Raw genomic sequence first — 25591 nt, 5'->3', positions numbered from 1 at the left:
CTGAAATTTTATTTTTTTGTACTACTGTAAGAGCATTATTTGTGGATATTACCAAATGGAAAAAAACTGTTAACGTTATCTTACAAAACATCACCCAAGGAAGTCCAAACCTCTACAGTACAATATAGTACTTAACAATTTTTATAGATACGAAAACTTTAAATAAATAACATTGTACTCGCTAATGATACTTGCGCAGAAGACCCTACCTGTCTGTGTATGTACAGTATGTGAAATACAGCTACTCTGAAATTAGTAGGAAAAAAAACGGATTGAAAACAAGCCCCTCTGCAAAGCAGTACTGTATTGGTTGAAATAGCCTTGCAAAGTCCATACTTAAGTAAAAAGTGTGTCAATCTAGCTTGGGCCGCACATTAAGCTGAAACAATCAGAAGCGATGGTGAATGCATGTGTGTTGAATCAAAAATGTGTTATGTTTATTTAAGGTAGTGAGGCTTAGCATATTTCCCCCCACACTATATTGGGTTGGCATGAACACTCATTAGGGTTTCCAAACTATGATCAACGGCCTCATCAGAGTGTGGCCAAGGCCCCCCTATAATTTACTGCGGTCAGCCCAGCGTCCACTCACAAATTGAAAATCAAGTCGGCCGCCACAACGATTGTTAATACTCTGCGTTATGGTAATGTGCTGCCAGCAACTGCGGTCTGGACAGCCTCTACTTGCAAAATTGTGAAGTGAAGCCAGCCAAGCAATTGTTAATACAGTACTGTGCCGCCAGTGAGCTGTGTTAGACACCTTGAAGATAAAAGCTGTCCAACTAATGCATACACGTCAGTGGTTTGGATTTAAAATAATGTTATAAAATCACTTCTCAGCGGTCAGGCAACTATTAGTTCACCCAGGTAGAATACAAGCTGTCTCAGAATAGCACCAAGGAGCGTTCTGAAGTTGAGATTGAAAAAAAAGTTAATGTTGACGCTCCATGAATTACTAAAATTTCACCCAATTAAAAAAATAAAAGGTAAAACATTAAAAAGCAATTTTCATTATCCAAGAACCAGACCACGTCTAAGGAACACTAGGCTACGACTGGTATCCAGTCATAATACTTTCATTAAGATCTGAAAGCCTCTGAAATCTGACCTTTTGACTTCTACGCCTGAATTCAAAAACCATTTAAAATTCAGTTTTCATTATCCTGGAACCAGACCAAGTCTAGGGAACACTAGGCCACCCCAGTTATCCAACCAAAGTACTTTCATTAGGATCTGATGTCATATTTCAAAAACAAAGGCCTCTGAAATCTGATATTTTGACCTCTATACTTCGATTTTGAAAAATCATTCAAAGAATTTTCATTATCCCGCAACCAGACCAGAACTAGGGAACACTAGGCATCCCCCCGGTATCCAACCACAGTACCTTTCATTAAAATGAGATGTACTGTAACTTTAAATATAAAAGGCCGATAAAATCTTACATTTTGACCTTTGCACCTGAGTTTTTAAAAAAATCATTTGAAATTCAGTTTTCGTTATCTCGCAACCAGATCGGGTATCGGGCACCTTTGGCGACATAGCCATGCAGCCATACTACATTCATTATGATTAAATGCAATATTAAGATCTGATGTTGCATTTCAAAATAAAAGGCTTCTGAAATCTGACATTTTAACCTTTACACCTGAATTTGAAAAAAAAAAATCATGAAAATTTCTTTTTTTTTTTTTGTTATCCCACAACCAGACCAAGTCTAAGGAACACGGGGGCACGCCAAATATCCAACCATAATGCTTTCATTAGCATCTAATGTTGCGTTTCAAAAAATAAGGCCTGTCAAATTTTTACCTTTATGTTATATTGTAAAAAAAAATAATAAATCATTGAAGTTGGATGGCTTTTATTTTGAGGTGGCCAACGCTGTTCGCTGGCCGCAGGTTACTGTGATGCACAGCATTAACAATCGCTATGGCGACTGGCTTGACTTCAACTTTGCGAGTAGAGGCTGGCCTGACCACAGTCAACAAAAGCAACTCTTCTGCCTGTTCCTGGACCAACAGGTGAATGACTGTGTGGCCTTAATGAAATTGATGGCTAGCCTGGATAGTAGCATCTTCTGGAGAAATGTATGTTTTGTTTGTGTATTTCCATTAAGTTACAAACATGACATAACACCTGAAAGCTTTTAAATTCATGTTTATTGGTAGTCGAGTTTCGTTTGTCCGAATAGAAATGATGACAGCTATAATTGAGAATTGCTATGGAGCGGCGTGAAATATTATTATTACCAGTATTTTGATGTCAGAATACAGTAACTGATGTTGGATCTGTTTTGTAGTAGAGATCTCCCCGTCAAGAGCAGAGCAGCCGAAGCAGCCACAATTTCCCTTGAACTTATCAATAACTTTTTTAAACAATAAATGTAAAAGTTATGCCTTATATATTCATGACACAATAAAACATAAATGTGAAATTCAAATGTTAACTGTAATGTTATTAGTCTGTGCACAATGGATCATCAGTAACATTAAAAATAACACAATAAAGCCAAGTACTGTATATCAGTTGGCTGCTTGAAATAATGGCTTTTGGTTTTGGTGTGCCTCTCCATGATTTTAGTTGTCCCCGTCTGGCCACCCATATGAAAATTTTCTGTAGGTCCCACTGAATACATTGCCTAGGACAACAAGTACACAGCTGATTTATATGGAGAAAACTGATCTGATATACAAATATATGCTGTACAGTTAGAGGCTTGGTCAGGCAATGAATAAAGCTCCCACGTCAAGGCACTTCTGTATTTATAATTGTTAGGTTGTCTTTTTTTTTCAAAAAAAAATGTATTACTGTAATTGAAATCAATTTAACCATCTTATTTATTTTTGTACCGATTTATCCCATTCAACAATTGAAAAATGTATTTATCGCACATAACATTATTTCAAAAATCTGAAACTAAACTCGTTTTGCTCATTACTTGGTTGGCATCAACATACCGGTAATTATAAATACATGTTTAAAAGGAGAGTGAATAATTTTAATTAGAAAAAAAATTGTACACATACATTTTCTAAACCTTATCTATAGATGAACCTCTGCCGCGCCCCTGGAGTGCTCCAACGTGAAATCCAGAAGCGGCTGTTGTCTTTCACGGGCACTTGCTGCTCTCCTGTCCTCTCTGCTAGCTTGTTTGTCTTACCGGAAGGAGGCTGATTCCAACCAGCTGTTTCCCGCCTCTCACAGATCAGCTGCGCGCACACACGCACGCACACAATCACTAGGGTAGGCGGAGGCAACAGACATGGACACAAACACGTAGTAGGCGGAGGCAAGATGACACACGCGCGCGCACGCACTCACACGCATTGGAGGGAACCCCATCAGCTGTGGACAGCTACAACTTTTTGTTTTTCAAATCCGTTTATTCACATCACCGCGCTTCTTGCGTGTGAGTGACTGCTCGAATAGACTACGGCAACTGTGCGTTTCCCAGTACAGTCTTTGTTTTTTTTCCCACCGAGGGAGAGAAGTGGGTGGGAGAGAGGGCAAAACACGCGTTTCAGGGGGTGGCTTTGAAAGCATGGAATATTTCATGATGCCGACAGAGAAGATACCGAACCTCCAGCAGTTCAAGAAGACGGAGAAGGATGTTATCGGGGGACTGTGCAGGTACGTTTCGAAGAAGCACTTTGTGGATGTTGCGCTGCGGGCTCGACGTAGCGCGTTAGCCGTTAGCTGCTAGCATGCGATAGTTTGGCAGCAAGGTTGTACAAAGTGGCGGATTACTACCTGAGCTGCAGTCTTCCCGTGCGAGCGGACGCTAAAAGGGGTCGCCCGTTTCATGTCCTTCGTCAGCTGGAGAGCCTTGCTTTACCCAGCAAGACGCGTTAAGGAAGCATTCACTCCCCAAATATGTAAATCAACCACCTGAAATCGATACATGGCACTTGGAGTCGAGCACGTGGTGGTTAACGTGTTCGTCAGTCTCGCGATTTAGAACTAAATTAGGGTAATCAAACATGTATTTTGTGACGCGCTTAGCATTGATAACATTGCGCATTGGGCCAGATCGTAGTCTTTCGGATCATTAATAGTATATATATAATTATTGTGGCTTTTACGCTTCTGTTGTAAAGCAGTAGCCGCGCTTGTGCTGCTAACTCGCCAAGCTAACAGCGTGAAAAAATTCCAACTGCGCTCAGTGCACGCTTAAGATCCTCAACTGGGCTTTGTCGGTACAGCGGGCACACTCGTCCGGCCACACGCGGCGGTTAATCGGTGTTCAGGGGTTTTTTTTGGAGGGGGGGGGCAGCAGCGATCGTTGGCGTTAACGGTCGAAAGCATTGTTCTCCTCGGTGCCCGGGGGCCTTCTGCTTACTGCCTGCCTACCGCTGCTGCTGCTGCTCTCAGCGTGTACCGGAGGAGTGGAGTCACATTTCACTGTGCTGCTACCAACTGGGCGACGCGCCCTCAGGCGGCCATGTTGTAGGTGCGCAGCTGCTGGCGGCCAAAGTAGAAGCCGACGACAGCCGAGCTCGTTTCCAACTTTGTCCGAAGCCCCAGAACGACATTTTAGGAATAAGTACGTATTGTGGTAAAACATGTATTAGTTCGCGGATAATTTTGAACAACTGATGCTATCTTAAAAAGGAGCCCGGACACTTAATTAAGCACACCTGGACAGGCTAATGCAGAGGACGGCATTTCCGGCCAACCGAAAACAAATGCAAACCTTTCAAAAACTGTTGTACGCAGCATGCCACACTGGTATTATGCTTTTGAAATATGTAACGCAAATTTGATATTTATTCCATTTACAATTTATTACATATACAATTACATTTATTAGACTTTTTTTAAATGAAGGAAGGTAAGAATATACAAAGAGGGGAGGCCAGGTCAAAACACAAGCCCACACCAGGACTTGAATATCTAACACGATCCCTCAAAGCCCTAATTCGAAGCGGAAACGTTGTTGAAAATCCTAAAACTCGGTTTAAACCCTAACCTTTGCTTGAAGCCTTAACTACATGCCCCTAACCCGAGCTAGAAATCCAAACTCTAAAGTTTCATATTCTTACATTGACACTTCTCGGGGCATTAGTGATAACTGTATTGTTCAGGTGGTCTTTCGTCAGTTCATGCTCAAAGGCTTGAGGTCTCCCTCGAGCCCTTGTGCATGAACTCATATAGAGTCGAAACGGCAAACTGAATAGTACAGATATATTCGATTTCAGTGACCTGGATGAATGATAATTTATACATACCGGTATATTGACATTGATTTATTACAATTGGACTTATTAAAGTTTAATTTAATAAATGCTCATAATGAAAAAAAGCATCCCAGCATTTTTCACCAATCTCATTTTGTTCCATTTATACCATTCTTATTTACACATTTTCTTCCTCCCTTACTTATATCATTTTCATTTAGAAAGTAGACACCTACTTTTGTTTTTCCCGCCAGTGTTACTGGCTAGTAACCACAAAGTTGAAAATTCCCTTTCGCTCTCTGTTTGTGTGGTTTCCCCACCCACAATGATCGTATCCTTTTTAAACCACACAAGCTAGTTGCTCTCTGACCTGGGGTGTTTTATAAACACCTCAGTTCAAGTTCTACTGGTTTCTCTCCTTGGGTTAGTTGTCATCTCTGTGCCTTAATCTCGTTTTAATGGTGAACATGTTAAGCGACAACCTTGAGGGTGAGGTGGGTTTGCAACTCATAGAGTTCATTTAAACTGTGATGCAGAGGCAGTTCAGGTCAAGGAATGCGAAGGGGTCAAGTTAGGCCAAGTTTTCTCCAATTATTAGTGTGTGTCTGATCCACTATTGTATTTTATTTTGGCTGTATTTTTGTCCAGTGTGTGTGCTTTGTGTGAAAGTGTTGAGTTAACGGCACATATTGTCAGCTCAAGTATGGCTTCTGACCCACTTTTGAGCATTTACATTTATGATGTTGCTACGAGCAGCTTCTCCCAATTTCATATGAAAACATAAATTATTACCTATGCCCTGTGACTGTTCCTTAGTCTGGCCAACATTCCCTTCAGTCCAGAGACGGCACAAGACCAGGAGAGACGAATCCGACGCGAAATCGCCAACAGCAATGAGCGGCGGCGCATGCAAAGCATCAATGCGGGCTTCCAGTCCCTGAAAACTCTCCTGCCTCACACAGATGGGGAGAAACTAAGCAAGGTACATGGCGATACATTGGGACATCTTAACCTACATAAAAACATCGTGTGTGTGTGTGTGTGTGCTCGCGTGTGTGTGTACACTCGATAGCACGCGATATCATCCGTTCTGCTTGGTGTATTCACTTTTGCGTCTCTCTGCAGGCAGCCATCTTGCAACAGACAGCAGACTACATCTTCACCTTGGAGCAGGAAAAGACGCAGCTCCTGTCACAGAACAACCAGCTCAAACGCTTCATACAGGTAGGCCCTAGTGTCCCGGCGGCGTCTTTCAAGCATGTAACCTTTGTGATGTTGTTCAAAGAATAGTTTTGCTTTAAGTCAGTGTATAGTGTGTGTGATTTCTGTCTCACACTGTTGCCACATTGTGACTGCAGGAGTTCAGCGGTTCCTCGCCCAAGAGGAGGCGAGCGGAGGAGAAGGATGAAGGCATCGGCTCTCCTGACACTCTGGATGAGGAAAAGGTGGAGGAGCTGAGGAGGGAAATGTTGGAGTTACGCCAGCAGCTGGACCGAGAACGCTCCGCTCGCATGCAGCTGGAGGAGCAGGTGAGCATAACATTGAATGAAGTTGTTTTGTAATCCCCACATCGTGCGGTTGCCGCTCAAAACGCTGACAATTGTGCAGGTGCCATATTCATACCAATGCTTGATTGCCAGCATCCGTCTTGCTCAAAGATACTTTTCGCACCACAGTTCAAGGATTTGTCTTGTGCTGAGAATCAAACAGTACATTATAAAGGGAACATCATTTTTCTGTATCGTTGCAATGCACCATGGGACATTTTAAGATGCCCATCACTGTTATTTTGAAGCTGCATTATAGAACATACCAAGGACGCAATACAGGGGACAACCTAACCTATACGCACTTCACACTTGATCAACATAATGGCCAACTCGCGATATATCGTGCATCAAATCGTGGATAGGGAGTGATTCTCAATACTGCCATTCTATGTATCTGGCACATTTGGTTTACCACAGCTTGCTTCCGTTTGTTTGGATTCAGGTGCGCTCTCTGGACACCCAAGGGCACCCGGATCGCCTCAGGGTGATCACCCAGCAGGTGGACGAGGAGCATGCGCAGCTCCAGAGCCAGACACTGTTGCGGCTACAACAAATCCAAGCGGCAGACAGACCACCTCGTAGTCCAAAGGTTGGTCACACACATTATACATGTAAAATCCACCTGTATTCCAAGAGACTACAGTGATGGAAAATGTTAATTATTTTATTACAAACCACACATTTTTGCTTGTATTCAGAGTCATCAGGCATGACTGAATATACATTATTGTTGTGTGTTGACATTGAAGTGACCCGCTGATGTAACAAAGGTGATTTGTATGTGTTTTCAGTTGGAGACCTCCCCTACGCCCATCGCCTCAACCCACCACCCGACAGTCATCGTGCCAGCGCCGACACTAACCCAGCAACAACATCACCACGTCACCGTGGTAACCATGAGCTCGTCTCTCCACAACAGCACCATGTCTACGTCGAGACAAAACCTGGACACCATTGTGCAGGTATGTCCTTTACATCTTCTCGATAATGCACAACACGGGCACAATTAAATAGCGTCCAATACATTAGTTGAATCAAAATCTTCTGCCTTTATAAAAACAGTAATTGTTCAGTTTCCTGTCAAAGAGCTATTAAATTATGGTTGTAGTTTGCAGTGGTGTGCTTGTTTTACTGCACCGTACTTAGAGTATACAGACAGGAGACTCAACTCAAGGCCCGGTGACGCATCATTTAATATGGCCCACTGAAGCAAATCATCTGCGTCCACTTCATGTTTCTTGCTCAAATCCGTACCAGTCATAACGGCCCTCTCAGGGAAAGAACAACGCCAAAGCGGTACATGACAAAAAGGTTTGATACTTCTGGTGTACAGTATCTTATTACAAAGGGTATGATGAACTACAACCACAGTAATAAACATGTACAAAATGTTTTGATAGCAGATCCCATTAGATTGTGGAGGTTCATTGTGGAATATTTGCTGCATCATCCGTTTGCTCCTCTCAGGCTATCCATCACATCGAGCGCACTCAGGAGAGGAGAGCAAGCGCAGAGGAGGAGCAAAGACGAGCCGTCATTGTAAGCCCCGCCCATGTCGCCATGGACACAGCCTGCTCTGACACCGACACAAACACAGAGGGAGAGGACTGCTCAATGAACTGATTGTGCTGTGGACTCACAAACACTTAACACCATCTCACTGTAAGATTCCATCCAGAAGTTTGACTACTTAAAAAAAAAATCTCTCCAAGCTCCAACTTCCTGTAGTGAAGCGCTTTTCTTTGTTGCTCTTGTGGTTTGAATTGTCCGACTGAAAAATACGCATGTTGGGTGTGCAGAGGAGGCCAAGGGGGCTTCTTGGGGCAGCTAGTTATCGCTCCGTCCTCCCAGTTTTCCATTGCATCGACAATATCGTGCTGCAAATTGACATTTTTACTGTAATGGAGAACTGAATGTAATGCGCTCAGCAGCAGCCTGTGACTTTTTGGTTAAGAACGGAGGACTTAAGAGTTGCAATTATTTCTTCCCCGTGTGTCTTGTGCATTTTCTAAATAAGGCAGGTCACCCAGACTTCATTACAGGATCAATACTAAAGGAAAAGATTTTACTTGAATAAATATAATTATCATCTTAAGCCCTTAAAATGGATATCGAAGAATATAAGCTATTGAACGATTGACAGTCTGTTATGTGTTTTGGGAAATGCGCCATGACAGGGTTACTGAACTGCAATCAACCTAAAAAATTAGATGTTTATTGGGTTTGATAAGGAGCCTTTTTTTTTGCCTTGCGATCCAAAATTTGAGCCATCCAATATGCACCCGCTGAGTTGACGCGAGAACGAAATGTTGGTTCACCAGTGTTGTGGTCACAACTGGCGGGCTTTCTCAGTCAATCTCGGACAACTTGGCTGATTGAAACAATCTTACTTTGTTAATAAAAGATGAAAATGTGATGTACTCATAAAACACAGGAAACGTCAGTCTGCATGACGATTTTATGTTTTCCACCAAAGACTTCCAGTCGCAACTTCTGATCTTGGTTTATTGTTTTCAGTGACTATGCACTTGAGTGTTTGCTTTTTATGCAATTGCATCTTCAGCCAATTTATACACGAGGTGAAGATTACTATGCACCGCTAATAGGTGTGTGTATGTCACACCAACAGTCTAATTGTGACGCGCTTGTATCAAAGGAGGTCATTATCGTTCTTAGAAGATGCGGTTTACCAACATGGTGCTCTGCTATCGAGCACTGAGCTAAACATTTTCGAATGTGGCCAAAGTCATTTCCAAATGACTGAATTAGGTTTGTGTGGTTGTGCTGGGGAAAAAATTAAAAAGTCATCAGTGTTGTTAAAGACACCAAGATCGGTCACTGTCAAACTGAAATACCACAACGGGCCAAAAATGAGCACTAGCCAATTCTCGGAATCTCTTCATGTTGTGATATTTGTTTATCTTGTCTGGGGGAGGGGGGGTTCCTTTTCAACTGGAACTCTTGTGTTTCTATTTCCAAACACAACTTGATGCTGTAAACATTCCATGTGTTCGTAGTTGTCTTCATCTCGCGAGTTCTGTTGCAGATTGAATGCATGTAACTAACGTGTTGTGTAACAGGCAGTTTTTTTGTTTTGTTTTGGCAAACATGTTGAACGTGAAAAGGGTTTCGGAAGTATGTGGACGCTGCTGCTCACAATCTAACATCAGTGTTCCATCTGGTTCAACTAGTTTGTTTCACGCAATGTGGGTTGTTCGTAGTGTCAAAGGGGGATGGGTGGAATTTTGTCAAATATGAGGCAGCCGAAAGTCAAACTGGACTTTCAGTCGGTGGACTGAGAAAAACACTTTTCAACAACATGGCCTGTACAGTACACATTGGATTGCAGGACTGATGCCTTTCAGTGAATTTTGAGCTATTTGGTGTAAAGCACTTGCTGTCCTCTACTGCCTGAAACAATGATGAGGAAGTTCCATTTTCTTTTTTTTTTAAAGTACTTTTTACAATGACTGTTTGTTTTTGTTCGATGTGATCTGCTTTTCTGTCTTTACATTTGTTGGCGTTTTATATTTTGTCTCATTTTTTTCAGTCCATGTCAATGAGAAGCTGTTATATTTTTGTTTAAAAATACTTGGGTAAACAGTGCTTTGTACAAAGAATAAAAATAAAATTTGTACTTTTCTATGACAACATGCTTGATCATTAAATGTGCACAAACTATTTATCCTTTGGCTGTTGGACAAAAACAATGAGACTTTTAGAGGAGAGTGTATAGTTACTACAATCTCCACATCGAAAACTACCGGCAATCAATTTGTGTACTGAAATTGTGCGATACAGTATCGTGAACCACCATAACATAGGATATGCACATGGATGACATACTGTACTTTATGCCCATTAGTGAGCATTAAGTCCATTCGTGAGCTTCTAATCATATTTGAAAATAGCTGTATTGGTTTATTTGACAAATGTTAAAATTACTCTATTTGCCCATTCATGTAAATTGAATACATGTAAAATTACATGTACATTACATGTAAATACAGGTAAAAAATACATGTAAATACTGTAAATTTCCCCAGTGTGGGACAAATAAAGATATCTTACTGTACTACATTAACAATTCAATAAACCAGATGCCCAAAAAGTTATAAGAATATAAACAGTAGTCGGTGTGCTCTACATCTGAGTCAAAAGAGTGGCTTTGGCAGAGGATTAAATTTTCACAAAAGTTCATTTGAATTCTGTTAAAACTGCAAGCTGAAGAGAAGAGGGCAAATGTACATGTTCAACTTTCACCGTCAGCTTCACTGATCCACTTGATCCGTCTGCAAGTGTTTGGAACAATCTTTGATCTTCTTCACTTGCTGGGCACTCAGAGTCTCTGAGCACATCGGACACACTGTCTCAGTCTCCAGTAACCTGAAATCAAAAGTCACTTTTTTTCAAATAAATTCATCCAAAGCTCTTGTCTTTCAATCGATACTGAGAAACCGGCAGTCATAATAAATTCTGTATGCATTTTGTTTCAACGAAGTGTGTCAAAACTATAGTATTCCAAACCACAGCGTGTGTCGCTTACAGGATGAACTGCGAGTAGAGTGCAGGAAATTCACAATGAGGACACACAGACCAGTCTTCTTTCAGCATATGACGACCCTATCGTTGTGGCGATAAAGCAAGACAAAAGAAACAAAATGTGATTTTCCAGGAGGAAATTGTCACGTGTTTGATCAGCCCAATGAATGGTCAAGCACACTCACTGTGGCAATGCAATAGGGCAGGTTGTTCTTGCACGAGATGCACAGCAGTTCATTCTGCGGAAGCTGAAAGCCACAGTAAGGACACGGGGTAGTTTCCTCTTCCAACTCTGATGTATCTGGACGCCTAACAACATGAAAGTCGGGTATCAAATGAACAGATCATAGATGACCACGATGTATACCGCTGAACATTCAGATTTTCTTGGGGATTCTCATGGAGTTTGAGCAAGGGCAAGCAAATGTTTGTGCTCAAGGGATGCGTTTGGTTTCTAAAACAGACAGATGGTCCAGGTGACGTACATAAGATAATAATAGTTATCATGTTTATGTAAAATGTATGTAAAGGCTATTATTCATAATATACAATTCAAAGCATGGCACTGATTTTTAGAACAGGAACATGGGCTGCTACTCAAGGGGTCTACCTGGTGCCTGCTTGATCCACATTGGTGATACCCGAGTTACAGTGTAGCTGCTCTATCTAGTGGTGAAGTTCGTAAATTACAGTTTCCTCATCCTTTTGACAAAGGCAGAACAATTTTCAAAAAGAAAGACAACATTGAATAGTCAACTTTCAATTGAGCACATAAATAAACATATCGGCGTGTGATTGTGTGTGGTATGTGAAGTCAGTTGACGCCAGGAGAGTGTGTCATGCTGGTTGCTCACCGAACCATAGCCTCAATTTTCTTCCTGTAGTTCTGGTGTATCTCGTTTCGGTACTCAGGCCGCATGAGCATGGCAGCAAAGCCAAAGGCGGAGTTTTTCAACCCGGCTCGGTGACATTCAATGACCGCCGATGTCAAAATGGGCACAACATCTGCAGCAACACAACACACAAAGTGAGACCTTGTTCAAAAAATGTCTTTTTCTATATTAGGCTCATTGAAAATGTGAAATTATGTCAAGGTGTGACTGTAAGTGTGAATGGTTCTTTGTCAGCTGGAATAGGCTCCAGCTCACCCGGGACATCCATCCATCCATCCATCCATCCATCATCTACCGCTTATCCGGCCGGGGCCGGGCCGCGGGGGAAACAGCTTTAGCAGGGAAGCCCAGACTTCCCTCTCCCTAGCTACTTCTTCCAGCTCTCCCCGGGGGATCCTGAGACGTTTCCAGGCCAGCTGGGTGACATAGTCTCTCAGCGTGTCCTGGGTCTTCCTCGGGGTCTCCTCCCGGTGGGACATGCCCTCACCAGGGAGGCGCTCAGGGGGCATCCGAATCAGATGCCCAAGCCACCTCATCTGGCTCCTCTCGATGTGGAGGAGAAGCGGCTCGACTCTGAGCCCCTCCCGGATGACCGAGCTTCTCACCTTATCTCTAAGGGAGAGCCCGGACACCCTGCGGAGAAAACTCATTTCGGCCACTTGTAACCGGGATCTCGTTCTTTCGGTCACGACCCATAGCTCGTGACCATAGATGAGGGTTGGAACGTAGATCGACCGGTAAATTGAGAGCATCGCCCTTTGGCTCAGCTCCTTCTTCACCACGATAGACCGATACAATGTCCGCACCCGTGACACTGACGATAAAATGGGATGAATAGCTCCGAATCAGAATCATCTTTATTGGCCAAGTATGTAGAAACACACAAGGAATAATAGCTGCATTGTTGTCGAATGACTTACGTGCAGGAAACTTGCTGATATTTTTGCTGACACGAATGAGCATACGTGCCCCTTTAAGGTGGTCTTTCCTCTTGATATGAACCTGTATGGAAAGGTTTGTTTTTTAAATCTTATTTATGACAATCTTTATTGTCATTGCACAGTGTGAAACAGCATTTGACTCATCTTTCTCTTTGCTAGGGTATATCGACGTAATAGTATTTAATTTGCTACGTGTGGAAAAAAAATAAACTTAATAACAAAAATATAATGTCTCTAATAATGGGGAAATCATATTCAAACGCATATTAAATGGGACTGATTGTTCGACATGTCAATTTGAGCCAATTCACCATATGTAAAGTGTCATAAAATCCGTAATCCTTACCCAGTTATTACAAACTGAAACTCATTTTATTAGTGCAACCGATCCAATCCAACAATCCAATATCCTCTATTTTGATATGTTGTGATCGTATAAGTTTTTTTTTTCATGAGACAGGATTTTAAAATTAAAGGCAAAAGCAAACATAACCCTGATTCAGGTGTGTTTCCAATAAACCTAACCACTAAAAGTATTTTATGGTTTTTGTTTGGCTGTCCATTTTACATTCAGCACTCACTTTTCCCAGCAGGTAAGAGTGCAGGATCATCAGGTTAGTGGCCATTTCTGCAGGAATCTTTATCTTGTGGGCCTGCAGTTGTGTGTACATGCTGAACAGCACGTTGTGGGAACTACGGTAGTTACCTGGTAGAAAACACACACAAGGAACACGGCTGAAAATCAGTTCAGAGTAGAGTGGTTCTATCACATTTATTATGCTGCAATGGTAGGTAAACAGCTTTTGGGATAGAGTGGATCATACCTGCATTCTGCTCTTCCCTAGCGATGATGATGGCAGTGCGAGCGGCTTCCCTGTACTGCTGCAGTGCCATATAGAGTCGGAACAGGTACTTCGCATCCTAATAATCCAAACGAGAAACAGTTAAAACGTGGTTAAAATTTTCAGACACCGTTGAGACTATTTTCTAAGAATTGTTTCTATGCGAAACAGCAAACACCAGTAGTTTTTCTGAATTGCATTATAGTTGCTGTGTAATCGCAGGAACTAAAATCTTTTTATTTTTGTAAAGGCATTGTGTTGTATCTCACTGAACGGAGAGGGTTATATGGAAACAGTTTCGGCTGGAACTGTCACGATAAAATGTAAAAAGGGGATGACACATAACACCGTATAATCATCACCTTTGGGATGCCATCGCTCTCCCCCATAAGGTATTCTATTAGTAGATTAGTCAGGGAGCTGTCTTTGGCTTGGCCCACCTGTTGGTACACACACATTAAACACATGAATTTTGAACGCGGCTGAGAGGGATTTTTGCACCGGACACACTGATCGCTCACTGTCTCAATGGCCATGTCCAGAGCCAGGCTGTCTTCCGTATTAGGACACTTCAGAAAGTGCTTCAACGCCTGAGGAAGAGAACAAGAGAGGTTGATGCTGTAGCTGTTGCTGTTGAGCAACCTCCAACTGGGCCCCAAAGCGCCTCCTAAAGCCGCAGCGACCTGCAGACCCAGTTGTCGTCTGTTGACAGGGAACTGTTCGTAGCGCGAAGGCACGCCCAGCACCACTTGGAGGTCGTTCCCGAGTTGGGCTGATGCTGTAGCTGAGTGATTAGCGCGGATAATAATCTAAATGTACTCAATTGGTCAGAAATGATTTTCAATATCTTCAATCGTTATTTATTTACGACAATAATGTATGATTGGTCATCCACCTATGCCAGTGATGCGAAACAGTCTTCCACTAGATGGCAGAAGATACAATTAACCAGGCATCCATCTGTTGCCATTCATTCAACAGACTAAGTCATGGCAGCTACAAGTATATCATCAGCTGTGGCTTCAACTAAGCAGGTCCATATTTCACAATAGGTCAGTGCATTTGTCAGGAAATAATTTCAGAGTTTTAGAATGTATGGTAACGAACGAGTGTAAATAAAAAATAATAATAAAAGCGATGTCCTACCCTGTTGTATTGTCCACATTTTTGAAAGAATTTGCCAGCTTGCAGGTGGTTTTTCTCTGCCTCAAAGTAGAGAGCGATGCTCTGATAATCCTCCAGTGTTGCATCAGAGCCTGGTAAACATGCACAAAGCGGTAAAGTGCATGATGCAAAGCAATGAACCCAATCGCAGTATTTCAACTTAACGAGAGGTGACAGTCACAGACCGATGATATCCGCGTAGACCTCCATCTGTCTGTGCTGCTGTGCTAACTGGAAGGCTTCATCGTTGCACTGTGACAGCACCAAGAAGTGGATGGCTGAGCCGTAGTCATTTAACGACAAGAAGAATCTGCAAAGGACACAAACCCATCATACGAGCTGTTACGATGACACAAAAGAGCAGAGTGAAGGAATGAAAAGCATATCTTGCATGTATTTTTTTAAAACAGGAATTATGTATGCATACAACAAATGTTGTTGTGTGTGGTAATTTGCATGTGCAGTCACTTGATGACTCGATGCCCTTTCACAGTCAAATGAGCTCCGACATAAGAACTGTCTGTTTAGGGGTCTGTGTTTCTAATATTCCAGAAAATCAATATTGGATCAAATAATTCACGGAACGTCTCTCAGTAGATTATGATGCAGTTATACACCAACTGCAACCAGAATAATTAACATCTTGTTAAAACTGAGCATTAACTTTTTGTCAAGGCAGACATTTTGTCTCACCTGGCCACCATCTTCGCTCCTTCAATGCTCTGCGTCTCTCTGACAATGCGAACAGCTCCTTCTGGGTTTTTCAGGTGATCCAGCAGCACGCGAGTTACATTGTCCCAGTCTTTTGCGCTCCCATAGGCTTGTGCTGCCTCCTTATAACTGAAGAACACAGAACCATTACCCCATTTTTGTTGTTGTTGTTTGTTTTTTTTTACAATTCCTGAGCTCAATGGAGACGCCGAATGGAACCTACTTGCCATCTGCCTCTTTGGCTTTAGCATACTGCAGGTGAATCTTTGAAGAGGTGACATTAGGCAGTAACTCTCCCACCTTTACCCTGAAAAAGGAATTGTTTCACTGTCGACAACTTCAAGTCAAGTATCATGTACAACTTTATTGTCAAATGTGTGCAGCACAGATAAAATTTCCTCCCTCTTAAACAGACAACAGACTACAAGAGGAGCCGCTGCGGGTGCCTGCGCCGCCATCAAAAGAACACTTCACATAAAATGACAATATAACTTGAGACCACATTCAGGATATGAACGCCTCTGTTTTCGGGATTTGTCTCACCAGTTTTTGCAGCGAATATAAACTGATGCTGCCTTGTCATAGCACTGTCCTTTTTCATAGAGCTGTGCAGCTTCTGAGAATTGCTGCGATATAAAACAAACAAAAAAAAAATCAAATACAGACACACATCCATAATACCGTACAGGAATTTAGAGGGCACTAAAACTAAACACTTACCTTCATGCTTTCCAGTATGGCTGCGCATTCTTTCTTCAGGACTCTACTTGGGTGCTGAATAGCCTGTGCCACTCCTCTCCTTATGTCACCCATCCGAATGGACATTCTGGCTACACCTGCCTGGCATACCTCATCATGCTCCTGGAACTGCAACCCAAGGGATAGTAAGAAAACAGTAGAGTAAAAAAGTAAACAACATTGATAAAAAAACAACAACAACAGTATGACAGTGTCATCGTTATTCAAACTAGACAATGTTTGTGCCTTATCAAATGATACTCTTGACTTTAGAAAATCAGTGAGTTTCCATGGGACTGATTGTGCCTTTCTAAGGATGATAGTACTGTCCTCATTTTTGATTTATACGGTCAGTGAGGTATTAATTTCACAATCTGTTCATGATTGTGATTAAATTGTTGTACTGCATCACACTGAAAGCCGTTCCTATTTTTGACTCGCATTCAGAAGCATTGACTTCACACTTCATTATGACGTCAAACTGCAAAAATTTAAACTGTCGCACTTACTTTATTATTATGAGTCATTCCTTTCTCATAATGTGCCAGAGCATTCATGTAGTCTCCACTACACACAGAGAGAGAGAGAGACACGGAAAACCAGATGATGCATCAGATCTAACATTAAAGATCATAACAGAATTAAGATTGTTTCTGGGTGTGTATATGTACATAAACTCCAGATGAACGGCATATTCTTTGGAGAGAAATGGAATCTGGTCTTCTGCTAACCCCTTAGCTAACTTCAGAGCGCTGTCCCAGTGCAGCAGGTCTCTCCTCATCTGAATAATACAACAAGAGAATTTAACTTACAACAACTCGTTAGTTTACAATGCTGAAGCCTAAAAACTAGGAACAGTATATATGTACAAATGTGTGTGTGTGTGTGTATATCTATGTATCTGACCTCCAGGGCAGCTATGGGGCAGCTTGAGGCCAAATAGAGGTCCTGAGCAAGACAGAAGTCCTCCAGGAACATGGCCAAGTGGCCTGCAAGTAAGTTATAATCCTCAATGCCCTATGAATGAAAAAAAAAGTTTAGTGTTTATTCTTGAATTCACAAACTTCATGTTTCATTTGTTCGAAAAGCCAAAGCTATTTGGCAAGCAATGCCCAAAGCTCCACCGGCCATAACTGTACCTGGATGGCCTGCAGTGACATCACCATTCCCACATTGCCACTCATGCGGTAGAAGTGGATGGCCAGCTCAACTTCCATGTGAACCAGACAGGCTTTGCCGATCTCAGCCTTGTCAGCCTCACTGCCTTCAGTCAAGCACAGATCCCAGGCTTCGTAAAACCTTGTGACAAATGTGCACACAGGTCAGAATTGTCTACTGTTCATAAATGGAACACCACCCACTGCTGTACTATGAAGAGACTAAAAAGACTTGACACATAAGGAAGAATTAGGAACCAGTGTCAGAATTGACCAAATGCAGAGTACCATAAATGCTTGTTGAATAAGGAGAAAAGCACCAGACTGCAATGTTTTAGCCCTATGCATTGATTTAAATTCTAAGTTCTGACCATTTACTTGTACCAAAGGATTGAAAAATAATTTTTAATGATTTCACAGACACACGAACTAAAAAATATGGGAAATGGTTAGCATAGTTGACAGAGAGACTTCTTGCTCGAATATGAAACAAATCCCTGAAAGTGAAAACAAAATTAATTCCCCAGGAATCTGCAGAGAAAAAAAAATGATTCCGTGGAGAGCAATTCTGATTCTGTGGAGAACAAATTTTGATTTTGCGGCTTGCAATTTCCATGGGCCTTAAAAAAAAAGATTGAAAATGACCAGTTATAAAGCAAATTAGTCTCATCATCTTTAGTAGACGTCTCCATTATTAATGGAAGTCTGAATGAAACGAAGAGAAAGGAAAGCGTTGCCTCATTTCCCCCAAATAATTCCACCACCTCCCGCGTTGTTCTTCAGTCGATATAAGATGATCAAACAGAGCCCCTCCATGTTGGATTATATTTACTTCCGTATACACTGCCACAAGTCATCATCTTTTGCGTGTGTCACTCCATGCTGGGCTTTGCGGGCTTGCGTCACATTACGGATGTGTTATGATTAGAGGATGCATTTGTTTTGTGAACGAAAACAAAAAATAGCAGATTTAACAACAACAAAAAATCAGAATTGGGCATCACGCTCTGGAGCGTGAACATGGCCTGCCCGACTGCAATTCTAGCAGCCTGGTCGAAAACAACACGTACTGTAAATGCCCTTCTGCACCTTGCCCTTATTTCCACTGATTGTTTTCAATCATGCGGACAACAAATTTCGGGATAGCAGAATCCCGGTTTTCCGGCGGAAACTAGAAAATCATGAAAACTTGTGACCAGTGAACTGATGACTAGTGGTGACAAGATTTGAAGCCTCCAGCCATTATCTAAATTAATATAAACTGACACTGCCAAGAAATCAAGTCCCTCTAATCAAAAGCAGATGAGCTAACCTTTTAAGCTGGAGGGCCTGTGTGAGCTGCTTGCAAAGTTCTGGCTGTGACCCAGACGGTGTGCTTGTTGAGTGTTCAAGGAAGGAATGTGTGCTCAGAGCCACTTCACTGATCTTGCCGCTCGCCGTCTGGCACGTTAGCACGCCATTGTAGAGCAGCAAAGGTTTCTGGGAGGAGAGAAGAGGAGTGCTCCCCACTAACACCACTCGTGGGCCTAGATGATCAGGATGGGACATGAAAACATAGATTAAAGGAACAATCCTGATCATCATCAATCAATCACAGGATGACTGTGAATCACATTGCCCACAAGATTACTGATGCTAACAACATCAAAAAAGACACCTGTGAAGCTTGGAGTTTCCCTACCATATATGGTGGTTTTATGCACAGCGTAAGTGTAGACTTTGTCATCATCGAAAGCTACAAAAACTACTCTGTCAGCGTGCCAGTTGTCCCACAGCACTCCAGTGATGGTGGGGGAGAAGTTTGGAAGCTCAAGGCACAAGTCTGCTGCCTGTAATGACCGAACACAAGAATTTGAGCAGAGATCTCATTTTGAGAGAGTTGAGGCGGTCAAGTGGACAAAATATAAACTATCTATCCATGACTTTTCTTTTCTGCCCGGGGTTGCTGGAGCCTATCCCTGCTGACTTTGGGCAAGGTGTATCTTGGACTAATGGTGAACCGGTCCAGTTGGCTGGCAAGACAAGAACAACCTTTTGCATTCACATTTACACCGAAGATTAATGTAGAGCAGGGGGCCCCAACCAGCAGGCCATCGACTGGTACCGGTCCATAGCACATTTGATACCAGGTCACACATCAGAGTCTTTAAAAAATTTTACTTTGAAAATGAGGTGCAACCGCTTGCGCCTCATGTCAAACAGCTCATCTCGATTATAGGTTAAGGCAGTAAAAAAGTAAGATCACATGCTCACAAAAAATATTTAAAAAAGCAAATGTCTTTGGAGAGCATCCTCTCTCTGGCCCCGCTGGAGATATTGCTCTGAAGGCTTTTTCGGAGCAATTTTGGGTTTCTCCCTCACAGAAGACACAGGTTGGGGTACTCACCATGTCTTACGCTGTTGCCTGAATGTGATTTAATATATTCATGGGTTTCATGTTGTGTTGTACTGCAGTGAGATCAGATTGTTGGTTTATCAGCCACATGTACAATCTAAAGAGTCTTGGTCTCAAATTGGCTGTGTTTTCAGCTGGCCATAAGCGTGTCAATTGTGCACATTGTATGTACTCACACTTGAAAGGGTGAGCAGGAAGCCGCTCTTCTTGTCATCAATAAAGATCAACCGTGTGCCATTTACATCTGGGAAAACTTTACTTAATGCCACGGTGTGGCTGTAAGTGCTCACAGTTTCCCAATCCTCCACCAGGACACACACAACGTTACCTAACTGGAAGAACAACAGAAGGAACTCAGGAATCAGCGAACGAAATGAGAAACAGAAATTCTGCATATTTCTTTTCTATATACAGATCATTGAAACATGGATAAATGAGCTGGTGCTTTGACTGTTGCCGAGCCTTACATCAGTGCCATAGTAGAGGAAGTCAGCGGTGAGAGCATGGCAAAGGATCCGACCTTTTCTGTCATCGTCTGGGAACAACTTCATTTGCTTCCTCTCCTCCTGCTCACTGCCATCGATCTTGAAATCAAACAAGGTAACAAGCATAAATATTTTTTGTGTGGAATTCACTAATAAGCTAATGGACACAGAACATAAGTAAATGTGACTTACCATGTGTAGTTGCACTTTACCATTAAACAAAGCTGCGGCATATTTTGCATTAAGACACATGTTGGCAACTGTCCCGAAGTACTCAATCTCCCTCAGTTTGGTAAAAGCTGAACAAAAATAGTCCATTAAAACGAGCCGCGTGAAGTGATCTGACGTAATGGACGATTGTTAAACATGACACACACCAGATTCTTGTTCCAGAAGTGGTGCATAGAACCAGGCTTTGTTGTTCATTCCAACAGCAACATGGTAAGGTCCCACAGCAACGAAAGTTGGTTCGACTTCCACTTGTATGGCCACAGGAGGTATCTGCAAAACAACTGAGTTACTAAGGCACACAATGAGTCCAGTGAGGAGTCTTTCAGGTTCCAATAAATGCAAGTCCTCACCCCATAGTTTGACACTGTGACCTCCAGCAGAGACGTAAGGTAAGCCAGTCTGGTTCCAAAACTGTCCCCCAGAATAGGAAGCTTTGTGAGGAAGACATGAAGAGTGCCCCTCTGTGTGGATACTGCCAACAGCTGGCCATCATCTGTCCAACTCAGCTGGTCCAGACCTGAGCCGACATGGTACAAGTCAAGCCGACAGATGCGTGGCAGACAAATGTAGTGTTTTGTAGCTGATTTTGAGATGTCTTGGCGCATCTGAGCCCGTGTATTGTGACATACTCGACAACGACGAAAGTTTAGCCTGTCAGAATTTTTGTTCGTCTTGTTGTGTAGGGTGACATGTCCCACGAGGTCCTTCGACTGATTTGTCGGCATTGACCAATGGGAAGAGAGTGCCCTCCTACTTCTGATGTGAGACTGGAAGTGGCGCACACAATCACAATGTGGTGTACAGTATTTAAAAAGTGACTGGAACAAAAGGGGAAATCTTGGAAAGTATACATCTTATTTCAACTCCTGCTACGTTTGCTAATTGCCAAGCTAGTAGCTGATTAGCAAACGTGGTGTCATTCAACCAATCCGTGATCATGAAGTTCGTTTTGGTGAATCGACAGTCCATACTACCCTCTTCCCACCATGCAGGAACGGATGCATAGTACCTTTTTCTAATTTTTATTTTTAGTTTTTTCTGTGCAAGAAACACATGCACATAATGCCTCCATCAACATGACTTTGACATTGGCTCTCTGTCAGACCTGCGCCGATGGACTGAATCTTGACATGAGCAAGCAACGATTGAACGGTGACTGGTCGGTGACAGACTTGTAGGTGTAACGTTTCGCACGGTCCAAGACCCAAACGATATTTAACTGGTAGTCTGACAGCGCGACGACAACCAAAAAATTTTGAACAACGAAAAAAGTCAGGTAGTTTGAGAAGGCCATCGGAGAGAAACGTGCAGGGTACATTTCAAACTACTGTAATAGCAGGAAACTTCCTCACCTTTTGTCTCATCCTCCAGCTGAATCACGTTGCTAATGTATTTGAGGTCAGAGAGATCATGGATCTTTATGCTGCAACGTACACAAGGATTTAGTTTGATTCATCCTACCTCACTGAAGCGTAACCTCCATTAAGAGGTTATACATACCTGTTGTCCCCACAAGAGGCGGCCTTGTTTAATGCGGATGAGATGGCTACACTGTTAAGACTGTCTTTATGGTTGCGAGCCTGACAGAGCTCATGCCCAATCTCTCTGACATGAGTGGAAATGACCACAAAGTACCCATGGGAGAAGCCAATGAGAATATAGCCATCACCAAACCTGATAAAAGTGGAAGAAAATTCCAGAGAATATTCAATGTGTGCATTTTGCCACAATAGTAATAAAACACCATCATAGTGCTTTTTAAAAAAATACCCAAAGACCTTATGTAATGTTGTGCGTGTGTGCCGTACCAGCGATAAGAGACGATGCGCCCATAACTCGCCTCAAACGCCAGCTCATACCAGTCTTCGGTATTGGTGATGCTGAAAAGGACCAAGATTTTCTTGTCCACGCAGACACTCACCTAGACAATCAAATGCCATGTAAGTAAGCTTATGCAATGCAATTCTATTTATACACTTTATGTACACTGATAAAATACAATGCAAGTGATGTCAGAAAGTCTGCCTAAACTGAAATCATCGTAAATGCATTTTATTGAAATCAAACCGTCATTAGTTAAACTGTACACTTACTGTAGTGGTAGTAGTTTATTGGGATGTAGACCTAATGAGTTCACCAGCCATACATTTTTTTGTCCCGCTTAACCTCTCGAGTCAAACAACCATTCACGCTCCCATTAACACTTTTAGAGCAATTTAGAATCGTCAATCTACTTGAGAAGCATGCTTTGGGGATGTGGGAGGAAGCCAGAGTAACCAGAGAAAATCATCTGTTGAAAGTGCCATTGAAAAAGAACACACTGAAACTCACAGTGTTCTCTCCTTGGGAATTCCTTTCGCTAGTCTTCATCATGGAAAAGTAAATGTCTGCAGGTGCACCACGCAGTTTTATCTGTAACAAAATAAAAACATGTCTGCTCAGTACATTGTAATCACATGTGTTTACTATGATGTCATGTTACTTGTTTATAGTTACTTCTATTTCCCTTACACAGAGCTCCAGTAATGTAAATTAAATGTGTGACCCTTATACAGTATAACAGCAAAGGTGTGCAGCTGCATGCTGCAATGTGTTTGTGTTTTCCATGTGACCACCTCTCGGATTGTGTCCCCCTCTTGATTGCTGATGCTCAGATTGTTGTCATCGCAGCCAAGGGCCAGTAAATTCTGAGCATTCCAGCAGCCACAGGTTATTTTCTTGGTATGTTTGCCTACCATGCATGGCAACAGAGGTGAGAGAAGAATGATATAAACCGAGCAGAAATGCTGAAAGCGATCATGCTTGTTATGTCATTTACCTAAAATTGGAATCTTGTGTGAGGTCTGCTGATTGTAGATCAACAGGTTTCCTTTGGCAGTGCCGGCTGCCAGCAGGGGCCCCATTTTTGACCACACAATGAGAGAAATGTGATCTCTGTCGGGGAAAATATTTTTTTGAAATCATTGCACCTCTGAAACGAGTCTGTTTGTCTGAGCAACATGGAAAATATGACGAATAAATGTTGAATTAATATTAAATATATAGTTTTAAAAATTCAATCTTCACCACTAATTTAGTGGATTAAATTCCCATTTTCAGTGCATCTAATTTAACTAGAACCAGTGAACAGCGGGACACATAAAGCAGGATTATGCAAATAGATGTCCACTGAGCTTTGTAGAAAGTTGGAGTGTGTACCAAGGAAGAAACCATTACTTTTGGTGACAATCCAGATAAATTACCAAATAGGAGAATGTATTTTCACTACTGATTAACATTGTAGTTACGGTACTTATATACAGCCATCATAGCATTGTTCAAACAGTTCATCTAAATTGCACAAGACTGAATGCAAGTATACCTCATTCCACTATCGATCTTTGAAGTTTTATTGATACTGGCATCCCATAAGTATATGGAGCTGGATTTTGCTGCTATCACTGCCAAAATGTCCCCGTCCTTATCCCAGTCCATTCCCACACAACGTCTAGGAGAACATGAAAAAGCGGAGCATTATTTCAAACACATCTTTGGACTCATATTTTAACATCTATTCTCTGACACATACCCTGGAAGGCTGATTTCAGTCCACTTGTGTCCATGGCGATCAAATATTTTCACTGAGCTGTCTTGTCTGTTGGGTTGTATACATTGTGTATGGATTTAGTCAGGTCAAACTTTGTATTTCACGTGGCATTCATTTTCACTCACCCTGCAACAGCTATATAATTTCCAAGGGATGTCTGCCACTTGTACAATAACTTCGAGCCCATCCAAGCATTGTCTATGAGAGTAAAAATGCTCTGTGGACACAATCAGGACATTTGGCTGAAGACCATTTTCTAATTTAGTCAAAATAAAGGTACAGTACTTCAACAGTTACAACGTATGACAAATCATTACATCCGGTCAGGAAGGTTAGGCAAATAACGGCATCTTTTTGCATGTACAACATGTGTAAAAGTGTCCAATGGTAAATACGTGGTGGTGAGCACACGCAGACTTCAGGATAACAAGAATTGGTCGCATCCAGTAGCTGTGTAAGGCAGTATACGCTTAATGCGATTAACAAGAAGCTGACATGAAAATCAGTTCCACTACAAACTTGTCAACGTTTTTCAAAAGGTTTCGTTATCTGATGAGCACTACCTTTAGCAAGCCGCTCGCTAAGTGAAGACATGTTCATTCTTTTTTAACTCAATTATGTTTTGCTAACCCAAAATACAGTAATATTTACGTAATACCAACCTTCATATTGATGAGATTAGATGTTTTCTTCGTTCTATTAGGTGCTGAGGTTTGACCCCACGAAGCTACGCCTTGTTTCAAATTATTTTCAAACTACATTTGAACACAGGGTACTTGCGGTACTAGGCAGCCACATGATGAAAGGATAGCTTTGTGGAAGACGTGAGAATTTGCAGACGCCAAAGCGTCTGGAACAGAAGTCATAGCAACAGCCCTGAGCCAATCAAGAGCTTCAAAAAAATCGCTTCCGGTTTATAAACCGGATATCTGAGATGAGGGAGTTCCCGTGTCTCGTTATCCGACTAGGAACATGAACTGACTGATTACTGCATACCTATAAAATGTTGAACTCGGAATGCTGTTTTGAGAACTTTCTGACAATGACTCAGGAAACATCCATTATGCTTGTGTTTGGCAGTATGCTTACATGCTTTAAATTGTGATCTTTACTCTTCTTTCCTGCAGTCAACCGGAAAACTGTTAGTACGAGTCCCCCATGGTGGAAGGGTTTTGT

General features: G+C 42.1%; 2 protein-coding genes across 4 annotated transcripts; one reads left to right on the top strand and one right to left on the bottom strand.

Moving 5' to 3' along the window:
• The first annotated feature begins 3229 nt into the window (after window positions 1-3229).
• On the top strand, window positions 3230-10381 carry LOC127613795 (transcription factor AP-4-like). 2 transcript variants are annotated; one of them, XM_052085046.1, is made up of 7 exons: window positions 3230-3633; window positions 6018-6162; window positions 6306-6404; window positions 6539-6709; window positions 7173-7319; window positions 7522-7692; window positions 8198-10381. In XM_052085046.1, the coding sequence occupies exons 1-7, from the start codon at window positions 3545-3547 to the stop codon at window positions 8351-8353; spliced, it is 978 nt and encodes a 325-aa protein (XP_051941006.1). In that variant the 5' UTR covers window positions 3230-3544; the 3' UTR covers window positions 8354-10381. The 2 variants fall into 2 exon arrangements, with proteins under 2 accessions (XP_051941006.1, XP_051941005.1); XM_052085045.1 differs by having other exon boundaries at window positions 3233-3633; window positions 5997-6162.
• wdr19 (WD repeat domain 19) lies at window positions 7379-25322 on the bottom strand. Of its 2 annotated transcripts, XM_052084841.1 has the most exons (37): window positions 25078-25322; window positions 24541-24632; window positions 24398-24463; window positions 24191-24316; window positions 23648-23763; window positions 23445-23560; window positions 23161-23241; window positions 22638-22750; window positions 22330-22503; window positions 22182-22252; window positions 21180-21346; window positions 20976-21099; window positions 20791-20897; window positions 20581-20697; window positions 20290-20445; window positions 19400-19547; window positions 19031-19244; window positions 17701-17860; window positions 17468-17578; window positions 17233-17342; window positions 17071-17128; window positions 16544-16690; window positions 16367-16449; window positions 16047-16130; window positions 15806-15952; window positions 15298-15422; window positions 15095-15204; window positions 14470-14538; window positions 14311-14388; window positions 13931-14027; window positions 13688-13812; window positions 13086-13167; window positions 12127-12277; window positions 11458-11581; window positions 11277-11353; window positions 10979-11116; window positions 7379-8301 (listed from the first exon to the last, which is right to left on the bottom strand). In XM_052084841.1, the coding sequence occupies exons 1-36, from the start codon at window positions 25081-25083 to the stop codon at window positions 11002-11004; spliced, it is 4047 nt and encodes a 1348-aa protein (XP_051940801.1). In that variant the 5' UTR covers window positions 25084-25322; the 3' UTR covers window positions 7379-8301; window positions 10979-11001. The 2 variants fall into 2 exon arrangements, with proteins under 2 accessions (XP_051940801.1, XP_051940800.1); XM_052084840.1 differs by lacking the exon at window positions 7379-8301 and having other exon boundaries at window positions 10910-11116.
• Between the last annotated feature and the right edge of the window lie 269 nt (window positions 25323-25591).

Source organism: Hippocampus zosterae, chromosome 13 (assembly GCF_025434085.1).
Source record: "Hippocampus zosterae strain Florida chromosome 13, ASM2543408v3, whole genome shotgun sequence".
Classification (NCBI taxonomy): Eukaryota; Metazoa; Chordata; class Actinopteri; order Syngnathiformes; family Syngnathidae; genus Hippocampus; species Hippocampus zosterae.
This window is presented reverse-complemented; position numbering and strand designations above follow the sequence as displayed.

What these genes read in the sequence shown, in the direction of transcription:
- LOC127613795 (XM_052085045.1), top strand. Translation starts at nt 3,545, where the DNA reads ATGGAATATTTCATGATGCCGACAGAGAAGATACCGAACCTCCAGCAG. An exon ending in GTTATCGGGGGACTGTGCAG is followed by an intron (nt 3,634 to 5,996) that starts GTACGTTTCGAA and finishes ACTGTTCCTTAG; the next exon opens with TCTGGCCAACATTCCCTTCA. An exon ending in AGCTCAAACGCTTCATACAG is followed by an intron (nt 6,405 to 6,538) that starts GTAGGCCCTAGT and finishes TTGTGACTGCAG; the next exon opens with GAGTTCAGCGGTTCCTCGCC.
- wdr19 (XM_052084841.1), bottom strand. An exon ending in TATATTCGCTGCAAAAACTG is followed by an intron (nt 16,131 to 16,366) that starts GTGAGACAAATC and finishes TTCCTTTTTCAG; the next exon opens with GGTAAAGGTGGGAGAGTTAC. An exon ending in TGCCCTATTGCATTGCCACA is followed by an intron (nt 11,354 to 11,457) that starts GTGAGTGTGCTT and finishes CCACAACGATAG; the next exon opens with GGTCGTCATATGCTGAAAGA.